The sequence below is a fragment of the Bubalus bubalis genome, chromosome 8, assembly GCF_019923935.1.
Source record: "Bubalus bubalis isolate 160015118507 breed Murrah chromosome 8, NDDB_SH_1, whole genome shotgun sequence".
In the NCBI taxonomy this organism is placed as follows: domain Eukaryota; kingdom Metazoa; phylum Chordata; class Mammalia; order Artiodactyla; family Bovidae; genus Bubalus; species Bubalus bubalis.
Window position 1 is genome coordinate 111,881,563 of NC_059164.1, and position 18,986 is coordinate 111,900,548.

General features: G+C 47.0%; 1 protein-coding gene across 1 annotated transcript; it reads left to right on the top strand.

Annotated features, from left to right (window-relative positions):
- On the top strand, nucleotides 1-17,508 carry ZNF212 (zinc finger protein 212). Its single transcript, XM_006072220.4, has 5 exons — nucleotides 1-464; nucleotides 13,133-13,522; nucleotides 13,625-13,751; nucleotides 14,731-14,820; nucleotides 15,594-17,508. The coding sequence occupies exons 1-5, from the start codon at nucleotides 441-443 to the stop codon at nucleotides 16,403-16,405; spliced, it is 1,443 nt and encodes a 480-aa protein (XP_006072282.2). The 5' UTR covers nucleotides 1-440; the 3' UTR covers nucleotides 16,406-17,508.
- The last annotated feature ends 1,478 nt before the right edge of the window (nucleotides 17,509-18,986 follow it).

Below are 18,986 nucleotides of genomic sequence, written 5' to 3' on the forward strand. Positions count from 1 at the left end.
AGGCAGATTCTTGACCGTCTGAGCCACCAGGGAAGCTCTCCAAACCACTGAGAGATGAATTTAAATGGAATTAAGTGTTTGATAAGGAGTGGTAAACGTATCACGATAAAAACTTAGACAATTGCTTGTTTGGAGTTCATTAATGAAGCTGGTTGTCTTAAATTTGCAACCTGCCCTTGACTTGGAAAGTCCTAGTCCTCCGTCCCTCACGGGCTGAATGCCGAGGTGTTGTTCACCCTCCTGCCGCACGGAGGCGCCAGGGGAAACCCCGCGCGGCGAGGATCGGCGGGTGGCGCCCGTCTTGGCCCGGGAGGGCCGGACTCCCACAATGCACCTTGAATCAACACGGCGCTGGGGGCGGTTGCCAGTAGGTGCCGGCGGGTCCCCCAGGAAACCCCGCACGCAGCCCGAGGTGTATAGACGGGCCCCAGGTGGCAGCCATGGCGGAGCTGGCACCTGCTCGGGTAAGAGTTCTTCTCGTGCGGGCCCGGGTGCGCATTGAGGGTGGCGGAACCCCCGGCCGGGGGCTGGACTTCGAGGTACGGCCCCGGCGGGGCTGGGCGTCGGTAGTCAGCGGCTGGCGCGGATCCACGCTGATCTTCCCCCGACGACCCCAGCGCCCTGCCCTCTCCCGGACGGTTCCCTCCGCGTCGGCCGTAGCCCCGGCGTCTTCCCGAGAAACTTCTCCGAGGCTTGTTTCATGTTCTTGGATTTGCTACCGTCCCGACCTGTTTCCGTCGCGCCCTAAGAGAGCCCGTTTCCTGGCTGGTGAGGAGGCGCGGATGGGAAACTCTGGGTCCCCGTCATTGCCAGCGAACTTGCCCCGTGTTCCGGGACCCCAGGACTCTGCTTCTCTGTGACCAGCTCGTTCTCGGCCTGATGGGGTTGCCGTGGTTCCTTCTGCCGTGCTCTCTCCTGCTGCAGACTCTGCCCTGGGTTGCAGCCGCGCTGGTTGAATTTAAGGCTGGGCTTTCTCTCCCTGGGGGGCAGGTGTTACCCTCACGGTGTAAGTTGCTGGCTTTTTGTGTGGGAAGCTGTCGATCTCTTTCCGTTTCCTCTCCCACATGTCCCCATTCAGAGAATGGCAAGATGTGGAGCTTGGGCACGGAGTCGGGAAACTGGGTTTTAGCCCATAACTCAGCTCTCAGCTATCCAGTCTAGTGATTTTAGGTAACGGAGTTCACTTTAAGCTTCTGTTTCCTTAGCTGTAAATTGAGTGTTTGGCTAGTTACTAGATGATCTGGTGGCTCAGACAATAAAGAATCCGCCTGCAATGCAGGAGACCCAGGTTTGATCTCTGGGTCGGGAAGATCCCCTGGAGCAGGCCTTGGCAACCCAGTAAGTGTTCCTGCCTGGAGAATCCCATGGACAGAGGATACTGGCGGGCTGTAGTCTATAGGGTCGCAAAGACTAGGACATGACTGAAGCGACTGAGTTTGCATCACACAAGGTTCTTGGCAGCTCTGACATTCTCTTATTACGAAGTGTTGGTTACTTTGATGATATAAGAGGATTTGCTGTAGAAAGGGCAGGTGGAGTTCAGTTGGTATTTAGGGTGGCATTTCTTTATCTAGAGACACTTTTAGAATCATGTGAGAGGGCTAAGGAGATCCTGTTGTGAAAATTTGACCATGAGCTGGGTGCCTTGTATTTGATTCTTGTGGGAAGTTGTTAAGAACTAAGAGGGGAAGGATTGGGAGACTTAATACGTGTGTGTTTTCAATGAATTATGACAACAAGACACAAATGTTCACGATATCACTGTATTTACCTCATTTGATTCCTTTAAGCTAAGGTGATCTAGTCAAAGACCTGCCTTTTCCTCAAGACCACGTTGTAATACTAAAGTTGGGCTGGAGGATACATTACTAACTTCCAAAATACTTCTTTCTAACTGTTCAGTGCAGTTTCCTACATGTCTTCAACAGATCTTGTTAAAAGGAAGTCTTGTCCTCCAAAATTCCCAAGTATGCTTTAATTAATTTATGGATCTATCAATGCAGAACATATTTAAATTGTCCTCAAGCGTATTTCGTTTCTCGCCTTCAGATAAAGGATTCTGTAACTCTTATGTGACAGTATGGCCAAAGGGTGCCCTGATGAAAACAACCAAAAATTCTGAGGTGGGAGAGGGAACAAATATATTTGAAATGTAGTTAGTAGAGCATATGAAAGAGCAAGCTCTTAAGAGATAAGAAGGATCTCTGAAGCCAACTCTGAGGACATTTACTGAACATTCATTGGTAGTGTTTATAACCTCAAGGGGCACTGGAAAATAGACAAAACTCAGAGCCTAGATGGGAAGTTTCAGACGCCTTCAACTCCAGTCTCCTAACATTGAAACTTCAAAGGGCAACCTTAAGGGTGAACTGGAAGTAAGCTCTTAGCTCTAGGGAGTGATTGCAGAGAAAATTATGACAAACCTTGGTGCTGAGAGATGGGTACAAGGTGCCCCTTGAGAATTCATGTTGACTCTCCAGTGGGCTTATTGCCTGAATTCATATGACCTCAAATCTTCTCTGAAGTATTCAACACTTAACTCAAACTTCAAATTATTCTCATAGATAAAATCTAAGAAAAAATGAATTCCCAATAAAAGTTATGCAAAAAGTAATGAAAAACTGAGAAAAAGCCAGTAAAATGAATGGACAAAAAACCAGTCATTCAGAGATTTCAGAGGTTGCAATTTCAGAAGAAAAACATATTGGAATTCCAATAGGAAACACACACAATCTGCACTGGAGGCCATGTTTGATGAGTGGTTAATGGGCGAGGATATCATAGGACTGATGCAAATACAAACACTTAGAAGCCCAGTAGATCCCAATCAGGATAAACATAAAGAAATCTCTACCTAGACACATAATGGTGAAGGTACAGAATACAATGCAGAGATAATTCTTTAAAAAGATTGGCTTCAAATGAACCATTCTTAAGACTGATGAGGTTCATCTCAACAACTCTGGAAGCCAACCAGCAGTAAATTGGCATTGTGGAAGGGCTAAAAGAAAATAACTATGTAGTCCCATATTTATACTTCTCAGAAGTATTTTTTTTTTAATGGTAAAATATTTTCAGACAACTGACAATTTGTTACTAGTATACTCATTAAAGAAATTCTAAAGAATGTACTTAAGGTACAAGGAAAATTATCCTAAGTGGAAAGTGATAATGTAATAAAATATGATGATCCATTAAAATGGGTAAATCTAAACAACTGTTGTCTGAATAAAAGAGTAATACTCTCTTGTGGGTTAAAAACAAAGATAGAATTAAAATACATGGCAGCATTGATATAAATGTTAGGAAGCTGCTGCTGCTGCGTCACTTCAGTCGTGTCCGACTCTGTGTGACCCCATAGACGGCAGCCCACCAGGCTCCCCCGTCCCTGGGATTCTCCAGGCAAGAACACTGGAGTGGGTTTCCATTTCCTTCTCCAGTGCAGGAAAGTGAAAAGTGAAAGTGAAGTCGCTCAGTCACGTCCAACTCTTTGCGACCCCATGGACTGCAGCCTGCCAGGCTCCTCCGTCCATGGAATTTTCCAGGCAAGAGTACTAGAGTGGGTTGCCATTGCCTTCTCCAACGTTAGGAAGAGATGATCAAAGTTCAGATGTTTGAAGTCTTTGTAAGCAGTTTCTAGGATGGTTGCTAAAAGACTAGACATTGGCTATATAACCTAAATTCAAAAGGGGGAATAATAGAATAAGAAAACAAATCAATCTAAAAGAAGGCAAGAAACAGGATGAGATAAATAGCACAAATAAGGTAAAAATAAATAAAAATAGACCAACAATTACAATAAATGTAAATGGACTAAATGTTTTAGTTAAGAGGCAGAGATTGATCTGCCCATCTGGGTTAAAGTTTAGCAAATGATTTATAAGAGATAATGACTAAAAGATAAAGCTATAGAAACGTTTGACTATAAGAGGATATGAAAACATGTACCAGGCTAAACTAACCATGGGGAAATCAGGGACTTCCCTGGTGGTTCAGTGGTTAAAAATCCACCTGCCGGTGCAGGGGACACGGGTTCAGTCCCAGTCCGGGAAGGTTCCACATGCCGTGGAGCAGCGAAACTCATGCGCCACAGCTATTGAGTCCTTGTGCTGCAGCTCCTGGAGCCAGTGCCCCACAAGAGAAGCCCCCACAGGGAGAAGCAACGAGGAATCGCCTCCACTTGCCGCAGCCGGAGAAATCCCATGCACAGCAACAAAGACCAGCGCAGCCAGAAATAAAATAAAAAAATAAACAGTATTTGTTTAAAAAGGAAAATTGACTTAACTGTATTAATATCGCTAGAGATAAAGGGCTACTACTGCTTTTATTATGGTAAAAGACTTAATTACCATCCTGATAGAATGTTTCTAATCTTATGTGCATCTAATTATATAGCCTCAAAATATATTAAACAAAAATTGATAGAACTACAAGGAAAATTCACTGTCATAGTAGAAATTTTAACACAACCTTAGTATTTTATGAATAAAAAACTAGTAAGGGTGTAGTGCATTCGATAGAGCTTTCTGAGATGATGGAAATATTCTCTGCCCGGTTCAGTATAGTAGGAACAAAGTACATGTGGCTGTCAAGCAGTTGCAATGTAGCTCAATAGCTGAGGAACTGAAGAACTCAATTTTTAATTAATTTAATTAAATTTTAGCATCCGCATGTTTCTGGTGGCTGTTATTGTAGGGTAAGGGAGTTAGAGAAAGCAAGATTCGGAAAAAGAATGAGACTGGCACTTTACAGGAACAGATCACCTTTAATGAGGCGAGAGGGGCAGCAGTCAGACCAGTGAGCTGCTGCACTTACCCAAGAAGAGTAAGTATATATAGACATGTATGTGGAAAGCTACTGTCTTAAGGGACCTGTTCTTCTCCAAGGTTGTTTGGAGTAGTTATCTCTTAAATGGCTGGGGCAAGGAATTTTGGAGATCGGCCAGAGGCTGGACATGCTGGGAGCTGGGTGTAATCAACTTAATGTCCATTTTTTCTTTGTGTGAGAGAATTCTTTTTTTGCATAGAATGGTGGGGATACCTGGAGGGGAGTTTTAACTCCAGGCTATTTTGAGCTGGGTGACTTTCCTTCAGTAACATTGTGCAGCACGGATACAGAGGATAATAATTTTTTATCCACATAGCTGCTACTGCTGCTGCTAAGTCACTTTAGTTGTGTCTGACTCTGTGCGACCCCATAGACGGCAGCCCACCAGGCTCCCCCGTCCCTAGGATTCTCCAGGCAAGAACACTGGAGTGGGTTGCCATTTCCTTCTCCAATACATGAAAGTGAAAAGTCAAAGTGAAGTCCCTCAGTCATGTCCGACTCTTCGAGACCCCATGAACTGCAGCCCACCAGGCTCCTCCGTCCATGGGATTTTCCAGGCAAGAGTACTGGAGTGGGGTGCCATCGCCTTCTCCGTCCACATAGCCATCAATATATAATTTCAATGTTTAGAGAGATTAATGAAGAAAAAAGAGAGAAGGCAAAAATGCCCTATTAGAAATGCAAGTGTGTTCTAGGTTGATGCTGACTGCAGACTGGGACCCTAGGCAGAGTTGTTGAACAGAACATGACCGTTACCACCAGGATCATCCCTCTCCACATGGCTTGGGATTCTTCAGGCGATTCCAGCACATGCCCATAGTGTGCTCCACTTGACCTGGAGTGCGGTAGACCTAACTGTCCCTGACAGAGCCTCCTCTAGTTGCAGATTTGTGAGCAAAATACATGTTGTTGTCTTAAGCCACTACGTTTTAGAATTATTTATGATATAGCAATTGATGATTGGAACAGATACCTATGGAATATGTTTACATAGCAAAAGATATGAAGAACACGTTAGGAAAGGAGTATGTACTGTGAGTGGATTGAAACATTTTTATTCTAAAGATGTCATTTCTCAGATTTATCTATGAATTTGATGCAGTGCCAGACAAAATCTCTAAAGATACTTTTGTGAAACCTTTCAAACTTGTAGACTATCACCAGGCCAAAAATAATCAAGATACTCCTGTGAAATAAGTAAGAGGGACTTGTACCAGGTATCAATAATTATCAAAAAGCTGTGTCATTAAGATGGTAATTTTGGTAAAGCAGTAGAAAATTGACCCATAGAACAGAAGAGAGATGCCAGAAACAGACTAATTTCATGTATGAAAACTTGATTTATGACAGAGATAACAGGTAAATGATGGGTTTTTCAGTATATAGTATTAGCTCTGTTGACTTCCCATATGAAGATTGAGGCTTGCACTGTACACAAATACTGTCTCAATTCTAGTTGAGATAAATAATTAAATATGAAAGTCAAAACTGTCAAGTGTTTATGTGATATAGATGTTTTTTGTACGCCTGACATGAAAGTTCAAACCACAAGAGAATTAATACTGATAAAAAACTCACCTACATTAAAACTTTATATTGAACAGTAGTAAAGAGAATTTTAAAATGAGGCATGAATAAGGGAAGTGATTTGTAATACATATAACTGATAGATTAGTATACAGAATTTACAGACAAATTGTATCAGACAACCTCATAAATACTTAGAGAAGTCGGATAACCCAAAAGATAAATGGACGAAAGACTTCAGCAGTGAAGGGGAAATTTGAATGGCCAGTAAACATTAAGGAAAGATGCTTGTCCCTTGCTAGTAATAACAAAAATGAAGATGAAAACCATAATGAGATATCATTTCAGATCTATAGAGGGACACGCACAAGGGTTTCCCTGGTGTGTCAGAAGGTAAAGAAACTGCCTGCAGTGCAAGAGACCTAGGTTCGATCCCTGGGTCCTGAAGATAGCCTGGAGAAAGAAACGGCTTCCCACTCCAGTATTTTTGCCTGGAGAATTCCATCGACAGAGGAGCCGGGGGGCTACAGTCCATGGGGCTGCAAAGAGTCAGACACAACTGAGCAACTATCACTTTCAGTCTGCTGCTGCTGCTGCCGCTAAGTCGCTGCAGTCGTGTCCAACTCTGTGTGACCCCATAGACGGCAGCCCACCAGGCTCCCCCGTCCCTGGGATTCTCCAGGCAAGAACACTGGAGTGGGTTGCCATTTCCTTCTCCAATGCATGAAAGTGAAAAGTGAAAGTGAAGTCGCTCAGTTGTGTCTGACCCTCAGCGACCCCATGGACTGCAGCCTACCAGGCTCCTCCATCCATGGGATTTTCCAGGCAAGAGTACTGGAGTGGGGTGCCATTGCCTTCTCCATCTCCAATGCTAGAGGGACACAAATTTTAGTTTGACAGTAACAAATGTTGATGATATTGTAGAACAGCCAGAATACTTACAGACTTCTGATGGGAGTGAAATTGGTACAACTACTTTGGAAACCATTTGACATTATCTATTTATTTAAGTTCAGGATGTGTATATACCCTATGAGCCAACAGTTCCCTTCCTAGCACTATGCCCTTGGGAAACTTGCCCATGTCCACTAGAAGCCAGGTACAGTTCTATTCATCACAGTACTGTTGGTAATGACGAAGATGAGGAAACATCAGTAGTGGAATGGAAAAATAAACTGCGGTGTAGTCACATGGTAGAATATTATACAGTGAAAATTATTCTGTATAATTATACAGAATATTATACAGTGAAAATGAATTAATCAGAGCCACCGGCAATACCAAGTTGTTCCCTGGAGTTGTAGAAGAGTGACTTGTTTATGTAAAATCCTAAAACACGAAAAATTAAAAGAATGTATTTTTTGGAAACAAATGTAAAAAAAAATGAAAAAGGGCAGTTAATAGTGAAAAAACGAATTTGGGATAGTAGTTACTTCAGAGAGTTGCACAAAGGACTGTAAAGTGATGTATAGATACACACACGCACGCACACACGCACAGGTGCATTGTGCTTCGCCTCACTGCACTTGACAGGGTTTCTCGGCGGTTGAAGTTTCTGGCAGCTCACCATCAAGCAAGTCTATCATCTGCCGGTTTTCCAGCATATGTGCTCACCTCGTATCTCTGTGTCACGTTTTGGTGATTCTCAAAATATTTTGAACTTTTTCATTGTTATTATATTTGTTGTGGTGATCAATGATCTTTGATGTTAATACTGCAAAGAGATTCCAACTCCCTGGAGGCTCAGATGATGGTTAGCATTTTTTATCAATAATGTATTTTTTAATTAAGGTATATACTGTTTTTTAGACATAACGCTATTACATTAGGTTACAGAATAGTGTAAACATAACTTTTCATATGTACTAGAAAATCAGAAAATTCATTTGATTTGCTTTATTGTCATACCTGCTTTATTGTAGTGATTTGGAACTGAACCCACAGTATCTCCAAGGTATTCTCTGTGTGTTAAATTAAATAGCTTTTTTGCCTGAATGCTGGTTACATAGAGATTTATTGTCACTACTTTATATATTTTATGTATTATGTAGATATTCTTTTTTTAATCTGTTCAATACAAAAAGTCATCTATCTCAGAGTTAGAAGCAACCTTAAATATCATCTAGTCCAGCTTTGTCAAGTATCACTTTAGAGTGTGGTTTAGTGTTTTACTCAAGCAGCTTGTAGGTTTCCTAAGAGCAGGCCATAGCTGCAGGCCTGGTGTATGATACATGATCTGACAACAAGATACAATTTGCAAGCAGGACTGTCCCAGAAAATCCAGAAATGTGGTGAGTGTAAGTGTACTTTTAAAGATTTCTCATTGCCTTCAGGAGTATTATGTATGAAAGCTAAGGAAAAAATTATAGAGAAGTATGTGTTTAGTGCGGAGAAGGCAATGGCACCCCACCCCAGTACTCTTGCCTGGAAAATCTCATGGACAGAGGAGCCTGGTAGGCTGCATTCCATGAGGTCGCTAAGAGTCGGACACGACTGAGCGACTTCACTTTCACTTTTCACTTTCATGCATTGGAGAAGGAAATGGCAACCCACTCCAGTGTTCTTGCCTGGAGAATCCCAGGGACGGGGGAGCCTGGTGGGCTGCCGTCTATGGGGTTGCACAGAGTCGGACACGACTGACGTGACTTAGCAGCAGCATGTGTTTAGTGAAAAAGTCAAACAAGCAATAGTTTATAATCAAAGATTAAAATCCCTCTTTCTCACATCCTGAGGCTGACTTGTGTTAGTATAGTTTGGTGAATATCTTCCCACACCTTCCTGTGTGCTAAAACAAACATAAACATTTATCTTGTCTCTTCTTTAGGAAAATGAAGTCATAATAAATGTATTTCCCTCAGAGTTGGCTTTTATTGTATCAGTGTATGATGAACATTCTTCCAGATCATACATGTGGGTCTCACTCATTCTCTTTAACAGTTGTGTGACATCGTCTTTGTGCCACAATTTAGTTAACCATCCTCTTCTTAATAGACATCTAGAGGGAGTCCCTTGCGGTCCAGCGGTTAGGACTTGGCACCGTCACCGTGTCCCTCATCACTTCAGTCATGTCTGGACTCTGCGACTCTGTGGACTGTAGCCCGCCAGGCTCCTCTGTTCATGGAATTCTCCAGGAAAGAATACTGGAATGAGTTGCCAGTTCCTCTTTCAGGAGATCTTTCCAACCCAGGGATCGAACCTGCATTTGTTGCATCTCCTGCATTGACAGGTAGATTCTTTACCCACTGAGCCATGTGGGGAGCTGGTCACTACTGTGGCCCAGGTTCAGTCCCTGATCAGGGAGCTATTTTGTAAGCCACTTGGTGCAGACAAAAAAAAAGACATCAAGATTATTTCCAGGTTTTGGCTCTTCCAAAGAATGTTGCCAGTAATCAGTCATCTTCATATGTATGTCACTGAATAATAGTCTGTTTATTTTTGAAGAGTCCCTTAGTGGTATCACTAGGTGAAAGGGTTTTTAATGACCTTTTGGATATTTTCTTGCCTCAAAGTTTGTAGTATTTTTCATTGCTTCCAGGAATGTTATGAAGGTACCAGATTTACCACTTCGTAATCGGCTCTGGTTGTTGTTCCCTTTCCCTCTCTTTCATGTTTCTCAACCAGGTCGATGCAAAGTGATTTCACTTGGTTGTATCTGTGTTCCTGACCACTAATGTGGTTGTCTTTTCATTTGCTTACTGACCACCTACATTTCCACTTGTGCAAATACTTTATAGTCTGCAGTTTTATGTTTGGGTTATTTATCTTTTCTTCCTGATTCATATCCTGTTTACAAATATTCTCCCTGTTTGTTTCTAGACTTTGTTTATGGTATCTTTTACAATAGCTAACATTTTCTCCTTCCTTGATACTCTGCGTCCTATTTACTGAGATGTAATTTACATACAGTAAAATTCATTCCTTAAGCATAACTGTAGTTCAGTGAGTTTTGAAAAATGTGTTCAGTTCAGTCGCTCAGTCGTATCCAACTCTTTGCGACCCCATGAATTGCAGCACGCCAGGCCTCCCTGTCCATCACCAACTCCCAGAGTTCGCCCAAACCCACGTCCATCGAGTCGGTGATGCCATCCAGCCATCTCCTCCTCTGTCGTCCCCTTTTCCCCCTGTCCCCAATCCCTCCCAGCATCAGAGTCTTCTCCAGTGAGTCAGCTCTTCGCATGAGGTGGCCAAAGTACTGGAGTTTCAGCTTTAGCATCCGTCCTTCCAAAGAACACCCAGGACTGATCTCCTTTAGAATGGACTGGTTGGATCTCCTTGCAGTCCAAGGGACTCAAGAGTCTTCTCTAACACCACAGTTCAAAAGCACCAATTCTTCAGCACTCAGCTTTCTTCACAGCCCAACTCTCACATCCATACATGACCACTGGAAAAACCGTAGCCTTGACTAGATGGACCTTTGTTGGCAAAGTAACGTCTCTGCTTTTGAATGTGCCGTCTAGGGTGGTCATGACTCTCCTTCCCAGGAGGAAATATGTGTAGCCATCATATTACCAAGTCATAGAATATTGTCATCATCATCCCCAAAAGTACCCCCTAAGTAATTAATTTCCTCCAGTCCCAGCCCCGGCAACCACTGGTCTGTTTTGTGTCTATAGTTTTGCCTTCTCCTGAATGTCATGTAAATGAATGCAGTATGTAGCATTTCGTGTCTGGTTTCTTTCACATTTGTGATTTTGAGATTCATCCATGTTGTTACAGGTATCAATAATTTGTTCCTTTTTATTGCTGAGGAGTATTCTGATATAAGGCAGAGAAGGAAATGGCAACCTACTCCAGTATTCTTGCCTGGAGAATTCTATGGACAGAGAATTCTCTATCAGAACCATTCTGATATAAGGTGTATCTTTCCTAGGTCTGCTGTAACAAAGGCCCACCAGCTAGGTGGCCTAACCAACAAATTGTCTCTCAGCTCTGGAGGCTAGAAGTCTGAAATCCAGGGGCCCACAGGGTTGGCTCTTTGCGAGGACCGTGGGGCGGCGTCTGACCCCTGCTCTCCCCTGGCTTCTGGTGGCGCCAGGTGCTTCCTTGCCTGGTGGCAGCGTAACTCCGACCTCTGCCTCCAGAGCCGCGTGATCACCTGCTCCCGTGTGCCTTCGTACCGTGTCTTCCCTCTGTGTGTGTTTGTCTCCGTGTCTGTGTTTCTCCCACATTCTTAGGACGCCAGTCACTTTGGATTAGAGCCCACCCTCCTGACCTCATGTTAACTTGATAGGCAGTGAAGACTATCTCCAAGTCAGATCACATTGTGAGGTACGGGGGTTAGGACTTCCTCCTGTCCTCTTGGGGAGACATAATTCAACCCATAACAAACAGATGGACCAACATTGGTTTGTTTATCCGTTTACCAGTTGATGGACATTCACATTGTTTCTGTCATGATAGGTAATTTAAATAAAAGAGGAAGCTTGGCTTGCCTGCTCTTCTTAGCCTTTGACGACATGGAAGAGGAGGGATGTTGTTTCTCTGCTTAGATCCCAGCCCACCTTCCTGTTTGGAAAACAGTGCTAGCAAGTAACACAGTGCTGGGCCACAGAAGGGAAGGAGATGCCAAAAAGCTAGAGACTTGAAAACAGAATGTGTGGTGAAATGAATTTATCCAGTAATCGAATTTTTTGGTTTCATTTGTATTTTTCGTTTACACTAAACTTTACATGTTTTTTAAGGGGGATATTTAAGCCTTTGACTTAAATAGCTCAGTAACGAACTGAGTTGGTTACCTGGAGTAGGTCACGGCCAAACTTAAGTGTTCAGTTCTGTGCCACTGGTTGGCCTCATCTCATCCCCTCTTTCTCTAGACCGTAAGCTCAGGCCCTGGCAGTTCTTCTAAAGGTATTTCCTTCCAATGTCTTGTTCTCCATGTCCTCATTATAGTTACAGAAGCAGCCTTGAATAAAGTGTGTGCCATATAAGAGAATATGGAGCTTTGGGGGTTTAAGACTGCCATGAACACAGTGTGGGCAAGACGACAGCTCAGAACACTTCCCAGGTGCTGGTTTTATTAATTCTGAGCCTCAGCCGCTGTCATGGACAGACCCTAAAAATGTGAAGCCTAGGGACAGTGCCAGAGGACTCAGGTCATTTAAGTAAATGTTTCCGAAGGATTCAGTTTTCACTCTTCTGGTTGGTAAGGTGCAAAGGTAGATGTGGTGAGTCTTGTAGGTCCTGCTAAGGAATTTTGTCTTGATTGTGGGGAGCCACCTGCAGAGCTGATGTGATCCACTGTGAAGTCTGGCAGGAATGTGGAGGTGAGAGTGGATGGAAATCACATCATTTATCATAGCAGAGTATCACACATACTCTAAAATATCTAAAATAGAAAATTTTAGAATTTAGATCCTAAATTTAGAATCTAAATTCTAAAATAGAAAAAAATTGGCTTAAAAACATGAATACTGACACGGGAAAGTCATACTGAAACGCAGGTAACAAAACATTTACAATATGATGGCAGTTTTGTTGAAAAATAAAATAAGTTAGAAGATGGGGGGAAAAAAACCTTGTAGGAAACATACCAAAGTTTCAACAGCCTATTTCTGGATGGTGATATTTTACATACATGTTTCTTTCTTTCTCCTTTTCAGTTTTTTCTTGTTATGGCATATACGTGTAATTTGAGGTATCAGAATATAAAAGCACATGCTTTTTAAACTAAAAAAAAAAGTAGAAACTGGGTGCCGTAGTGTTCCTGGACCCCTTGTGTGTTTTTAACCTGTTGTTTGGAAGAGACGCTGACCGCCTGACACTGCACCTGGTTCTTCAGCACAGGAGGAAGCACCGCTCCAGCCCTCTGACTTCCTCCACGCCACCCCCACAAGCAACGGAGAAAAGCTCCTACCTGGAGACCACAGAGATCTCGCTGTGGACCGTGGTGGCCGCCATCCAGGCCGTGGAGAAGAAGGTGGAGTCCCAGGCCGCCCGCCTGCTGACTCTGGAGGGGCGGACGGGGATAGCCGAGAAGAAGCTGGCTGACTGCGAGAAGACGGCAGTGGAGCTCGGGAACCAGCTGGAGGGCAAGTGGGCCGTGCTGGGGACCCTGCTGCAGGAGTACGGGCTGCTGCAGAGGCGGCTGGAGAACGTGGAGAACCTGCTGAGGAACAGGAACTTCTGGGTCCTGCGGCTGCCCCCGGGCAGCAACGGGGAAGTTCCCAAGGTAAGCCCGATTCTCAGGGGCTGTCTGAAGATTTCTCAGTGGCCGGCTTTTCCTTTGTATCCTTGATTGGAGGCCCTCACTGTGTGACATTTGTGGTTCCAGGTGTCCAGGTCACTTGAAAATGATGGCGTCTGCTTTTCGGAGCAGGAGTGGGAGAACCTGGAGGACTGGCAGAAGGAGCTCTACGCCAACGTGATGAAGAGCAGCTATGAGACTCTGGTCTCTCTGAGTAGGTAGCGGTTTCCTCCCCAGACCTCGCCCTCAGACATCCTGCAATTCCTGACCGAGGCGTTTGTGACCCAGGCCACACCTGGGATTCTCGTGGCTGTGGGTCCTCTCTTGACCTCCGCCGGGTTGAGTAATGGGAATCTCCAGGCCCTCAGTTTAGGAAGACTCTTGGAAAGGTTTTGTATTCATGTAGTCAGTCCTTGATAGCGTTTATACTAATAGATAAGATGTCATCATGTGCGTTAGAGTGTAACACAGCTAGGATACCTCAAGCTGGTTTTAATACTTAGGACGGCTTGACAAGAAATCCTTTGTTACCTGGGATGCGCAGGCAGCAGGGACTCACCAAACAATGTTTCTTGGCATTTTCCTGGAATTACAGCCAGTCCTGTGGTTTCAAAGTTCATACTGTGTTTATTAGAAGTGCTGCTTGATAGATGTTCATCTTTATAGGTAAAATAATAAATGCATTTTGTTTGGTTCTAAACTCCTTTAGAACCGAGGTCCGTGGAGGCTTGTCCAGAAGGCCGCTGTGACCAGAGCAGAGGGAGGGAGAGGGAAGGGGCAAATGGTTAGAGAGGAGACTGTGACCTTGGCTGGGTCACAGGTGCTGGTGGCTGTTGCCTTGTCTGTCCCGGTGGGGACAGCAGTCCTGACCTTGCCTTGCAGCGCTGTGGCCCAGATGAAGTTAGACCCCTGGAAAGGAGCCCCCGACCGTGGAAGGTGGGGGTGGTGTTGGGAGAAAAACAGGGAGCTCTGGGGCCTGGCCCCCAATGGCTGAGAAGGAGCGTGAAGGCAGCTGTTAGCTGAGTGGCTCCTTCAAATCGGCCATAATTTTCTGAATTATCTGAAACTGCTCGGGGAAAGTGACGGTGAATCTTCTGAAGTTTTACCATCAGCTCCTTGACCTTGGTTGCCTTGTTCACTGGCAAATGACCAGTCCTGTCTTCTGGGCTCACACTGTGCCCTTTCCAACCCAGAGGTGCTTGGCCAGCCTGAAGGAGAAATGGAGTTGGGTGCAGAGATGCCGGGTGACTTGGAGGAGGAAGAGTCTCGTGGTGTCCACCCAGGTGAGTGGCTCCAGAATATTCCACGCCCATCCCGCCCCCTGCAGCCTGTTGTGAGCTTTGCCACCACCAAACTGCCCCAGGCCGATCGGCAGTCACCTCGTCCAGCGTTTGTTTGTTGTAAACTCCTTTATGGTTGTCGTCAGTTCACCTCTTATACATGGCTCTTACCTCCTTCACTGCTGCAGGGAGTCCTTAAGACTCGCGGCCGCCTCGCCCTTCCATGTGCTATACAGGGTAGAGTGCCTAATAGACCTGAGTCAGAACCCAGCCGGAGACTGAGAACAGGGTGGGTGAGATCAGGAGTGAGGCTCGCTGGGTAAGAGGCAGGAGAAGCCACTGGGAACCAGGTCATCTGGGGAGACTAGGCAGGAAGAACGGAGCTGGATACATGGATTTCTAAGCTACAGGTTTAGGTGTGTGTTTGTTTTATTATTCACATTTATTATTTTAACACTTAACACTTAAAGTAGCTTATGCGTTACCTGTGTTTATCTAGCCATTTTCTACAGAGGTTGAAAGCAAATTTGTGGACAAGTTTGGAGAACTTGTCCTGTAAGCATGCTGTATTTAGATTCTAGTCAGCACGTCTCTACCTGAGTATAGGTTTAGTTTTTCAGGTCTTGCAAGCCACTCAGTCTCCTCTTTCAGATTGTCCCAGTTCCCTTGGTCCTGGGGTACTCTGATTTGAGCCCTTCTGAAGCTTGCTGAGGTGCGTTTAGCTCTGAGACAACCTAGACAGTGATCTCTTTTGTGGCTCTCCTTTCTCTTGGCAGTGGAGGAGGTCGTGGTCAAGCAGGAGACACTGTACATGCAGGACAGCTCCGCGGACCTTCCTGGAGAGTGCTCTGGCTTTGCCGACGAGCAGGCTCTCCCGAGCCCGGAGCAGGCTGAGCTCTGGGATGGGCAGGGCAGTTCCATCCTCTTGGAATCGGGTCCTGGGGACACTCGTCTGCAGGAGCCCACCGACGGTGGGAGAGAGCCCGGCAGTGGCAGAACTCTGGGCCGCCCCCCGAAGCGCAAGTGCCACAAGCAGCTGCCGCCGGGTCGGGAGTGTGGGCAAGGCCTGCAGCTGAGAAGGGACAGCGCTGGCTCCTGCGGATGTCCCGAGTGCGAGGCCCCACACCCGCAGACCCCCTCAGAGCCAGAGGCGAGCCCCCGGCCGCGGCCCCAGCTTAAGCCGCCGGCCCGGAAGGCGCAGTCTCTCCAGTGCGACGCATGCGCGAGGAGCTTCCGCTGCCGGGTGAGCCTGCTGACCCACCAGCGCTGCCACCTGCAGGAGGCCGCCCGTGCTGGCCACCCGGCCCAGGAGCGGTTCTCACCCAACAGCCTGGTCGCCCTGCCCGGCCACATCCCCTGGAGGAGGAGCCGGGGCTCCCTTCTCTGCGGTTACTGCGGCAAGAGCTTCAGCCACCCGTCAGACCTGGTGCGGCACCAGCGCATCCACACGGGCGAGCGGCCCTACAGCTGCCCTGAGTGTGAGAAGAGCTTCGTGCAGAAGCAGCACCTCCTGCAGCACCAGAAGATCCACCAGCGGGAGCGGGGCGGGCCAGCCCTGCAGCCCGCCAGGCCCAGCGGCCTGCTCTAGGGGTGCCAGCCCCTCACCCAGCGGAGGGGGGGGGGGTGGGGGGAACTGGCACTGTCCCCCAAAAGACACTGCAGGGTCGGGGACTGACTTCTTCCTGAGGGGGCTCTCTTTCATTTGCTTTCGTGACCAGGCACTGGGCCGAGCCCAGAGGCTGTCCTGAAATTCAGGGGAGGTGGGGAGCCTGGGCCAGGCCTCTCCTGCCGTCTCTGGTTTTCCCGTCGGAGCCAAAAGTCTCGGGCTGGGGGTGGCTGTCTGACCCTGCCGGGCCGGTGGCCTCTCCCAGCCTCTGGGTCTTCCCAGGGGTTGAGTCGGGCCAGAGGAGTGAGCAGGCGTGTGGGAGCACAGCCCCGTGGGTCCTCCTCTTCCGTGGTCTGGTTCCTGACAAGTAGAGGAGATAATTAAAGGGAACTGCTTACCCTGCTCTGAAGAACCTTTTTGCGGGGAGGGGGGAATTACATTTTAGCTGATGAAGAAAGCGTGGCTCTGTTTAAATTTTCAGAGTCGTAGAAGTTGTTCCTAACAGGGGGACCTGGCCTGCCCTCCAGGAGGGAGTCACTCACAGGCTCGCTCAGCCCGCTCACATTCAGTCAAGCCAGAGGCTGGGACGCAGTGCTGAGCCCCCTGTTGTGGGGGTCCTGGGCTCTCTAGGGGGGCTAACTGACCACGAGGGACAGCATAGTGAGGGAGCCCCCAGAGCCCCTCCTGGGCGTAAGGGTCCAGGAAAGGAGCTGGGGTGCTGCTGCTGCAAGGGCGGCTCCTCCCTGCCCTTCCAGCCCATCCCTGCTGTGGTTCCACAGCCTACCGGGGTGGAGAGCTCCATTTTCACTTCGGTGGTTCAGCTTGTACCCATGCAGTGGTCCCTTGAGTTGGTCCCGGTTACACCAGTTGTTTCTTGAGGTGGTTCAGATCACACACACTCCACACTTGTTCTGGGCCTGACTTCCTGAGAAGATGGGGAAAAAGCGCAGTGTCCCTCAGGGGTGTTGGATGCCCGCCGCCTGTTGTGTGGGGGAGGTGGGAGCGGGCTCCTGGCTCCTGTGTGAGTGTCCCCTTTGATGATTTGCAGTTGCCTAGAATAAAACTTGCTACTGGCAAAAAAAAAAGTGCTCCCGTTTGATGTCTTTCTCCATTTGTCGAGAATTCCCTCCTGGGGCCAGGGTGAAGGCCTAGTGGCCCAGCCTGGCCCGCATCTTCCTTAAACCTGGGCAACAGAGAGGAGGGCACGCGGGGGATACTCGCCAGTGTCTCTGGTGGTCGAGGGCTGCAGACAGGCCAAGTGTCTGAGTCGCTGGGAGGTGGGCGATAGGGAGGGCAGGTGAAACGCTGTGGTACACGAGGAGTCGTCGGGAGACAGGAGTGTTGGCTTAGGTGTCCACGTAGCCGTGTGGGTCCATCTTAAGTACTTGGTGCTGATGGGGAATGTAAGAAATTGAATGAGATCTGTAACACAGTACTATTTCAGTAAATGAAAAATGTGCATGTATGTGTGTGTGCGTTGCCCAGTCGGGTCCGACTCTTGGCAGCCCCATGGGCTGTAGCCTGCCAGGCTCCTCTGTCCACGGGATCAAGTCATTTTGTAAGAACACACAACTGAAAAGTTCTATACAGGCTTTATGGTGGCCCAAGAGGTGAGTGAGAGGGATGTGGAGATTAAATAGAAACGAGCTTGGTCTCTGTAAGGTAAGGGGTAATCTTGGTATAGAGACACAATGGGGAGGGAGGTTGTCATAGGACAAGGCCCTGAGAAGTGCTCGGCTCCACCATGTGCAGGAGACCTCTGGAGCACCTCCTGAATCCCTTCTCCAGCCTCCTCTCCGTGACCTTTTGCATTAGAGACACCCCCTTATCCCATCCCAGGAGTGCTTTAACGTGACCGGCCTTTGCTTTGCATCGTGGGGAGAAAAGCAAAATAGGAGATAGGGTCCTGTTTCTCCAGTAAAGTCAGGTTCTTCTTGAGGAAGGGAAATGATTGTATCACTCCATTGGACTGGTGTAGTAGCGGCACCCAGGGAGCAAACCCTCACCTCCTGTATTTCTTACATTGCAGATACTTTACCCATTGAGCCATAGGGGAAGCCCAGTGTTTTCATTGGAAAAGACCCTGATGCTGGGAAAGATTGAGGGCAGGAGGAGAAGGGGATGGCGAGAATGAGATGGTCGGAGGGCATCATTGACTTAGTGGACATGAGTTTGAGCAAACTCCAGGAGGTAGTGGAGGACAGAGGAGCCCGGTGTGCTGCAGTCAATGGGGTTGCAAAGAGTTGGACAGGACTGAGTGACTGAACAACAACAACTGTTCTAAGTTCTTCATGTCAAAATGAACTTCTTCCTCACAAGACCCTACGTGGTGGGTATTACCCCGTTTTCCACGTGAGCTGTGAGGAGAGACCCGAGAGGTGATGTAGAAGCAGAGGTGGCTGTGAACCAGGCCATCTTGCCTCAGAGCCCACACACTTGACCACAGGCTCTGTTGCTTCTGGTGGACCACGATTAAGGACCTCGTGTCTGGGTTGGATTCTAAGTCCTTGTTACCCGAAGCGTGGCCTCTGCACCGGCAGCATCGGCCTTCCCTGGGAGCCCG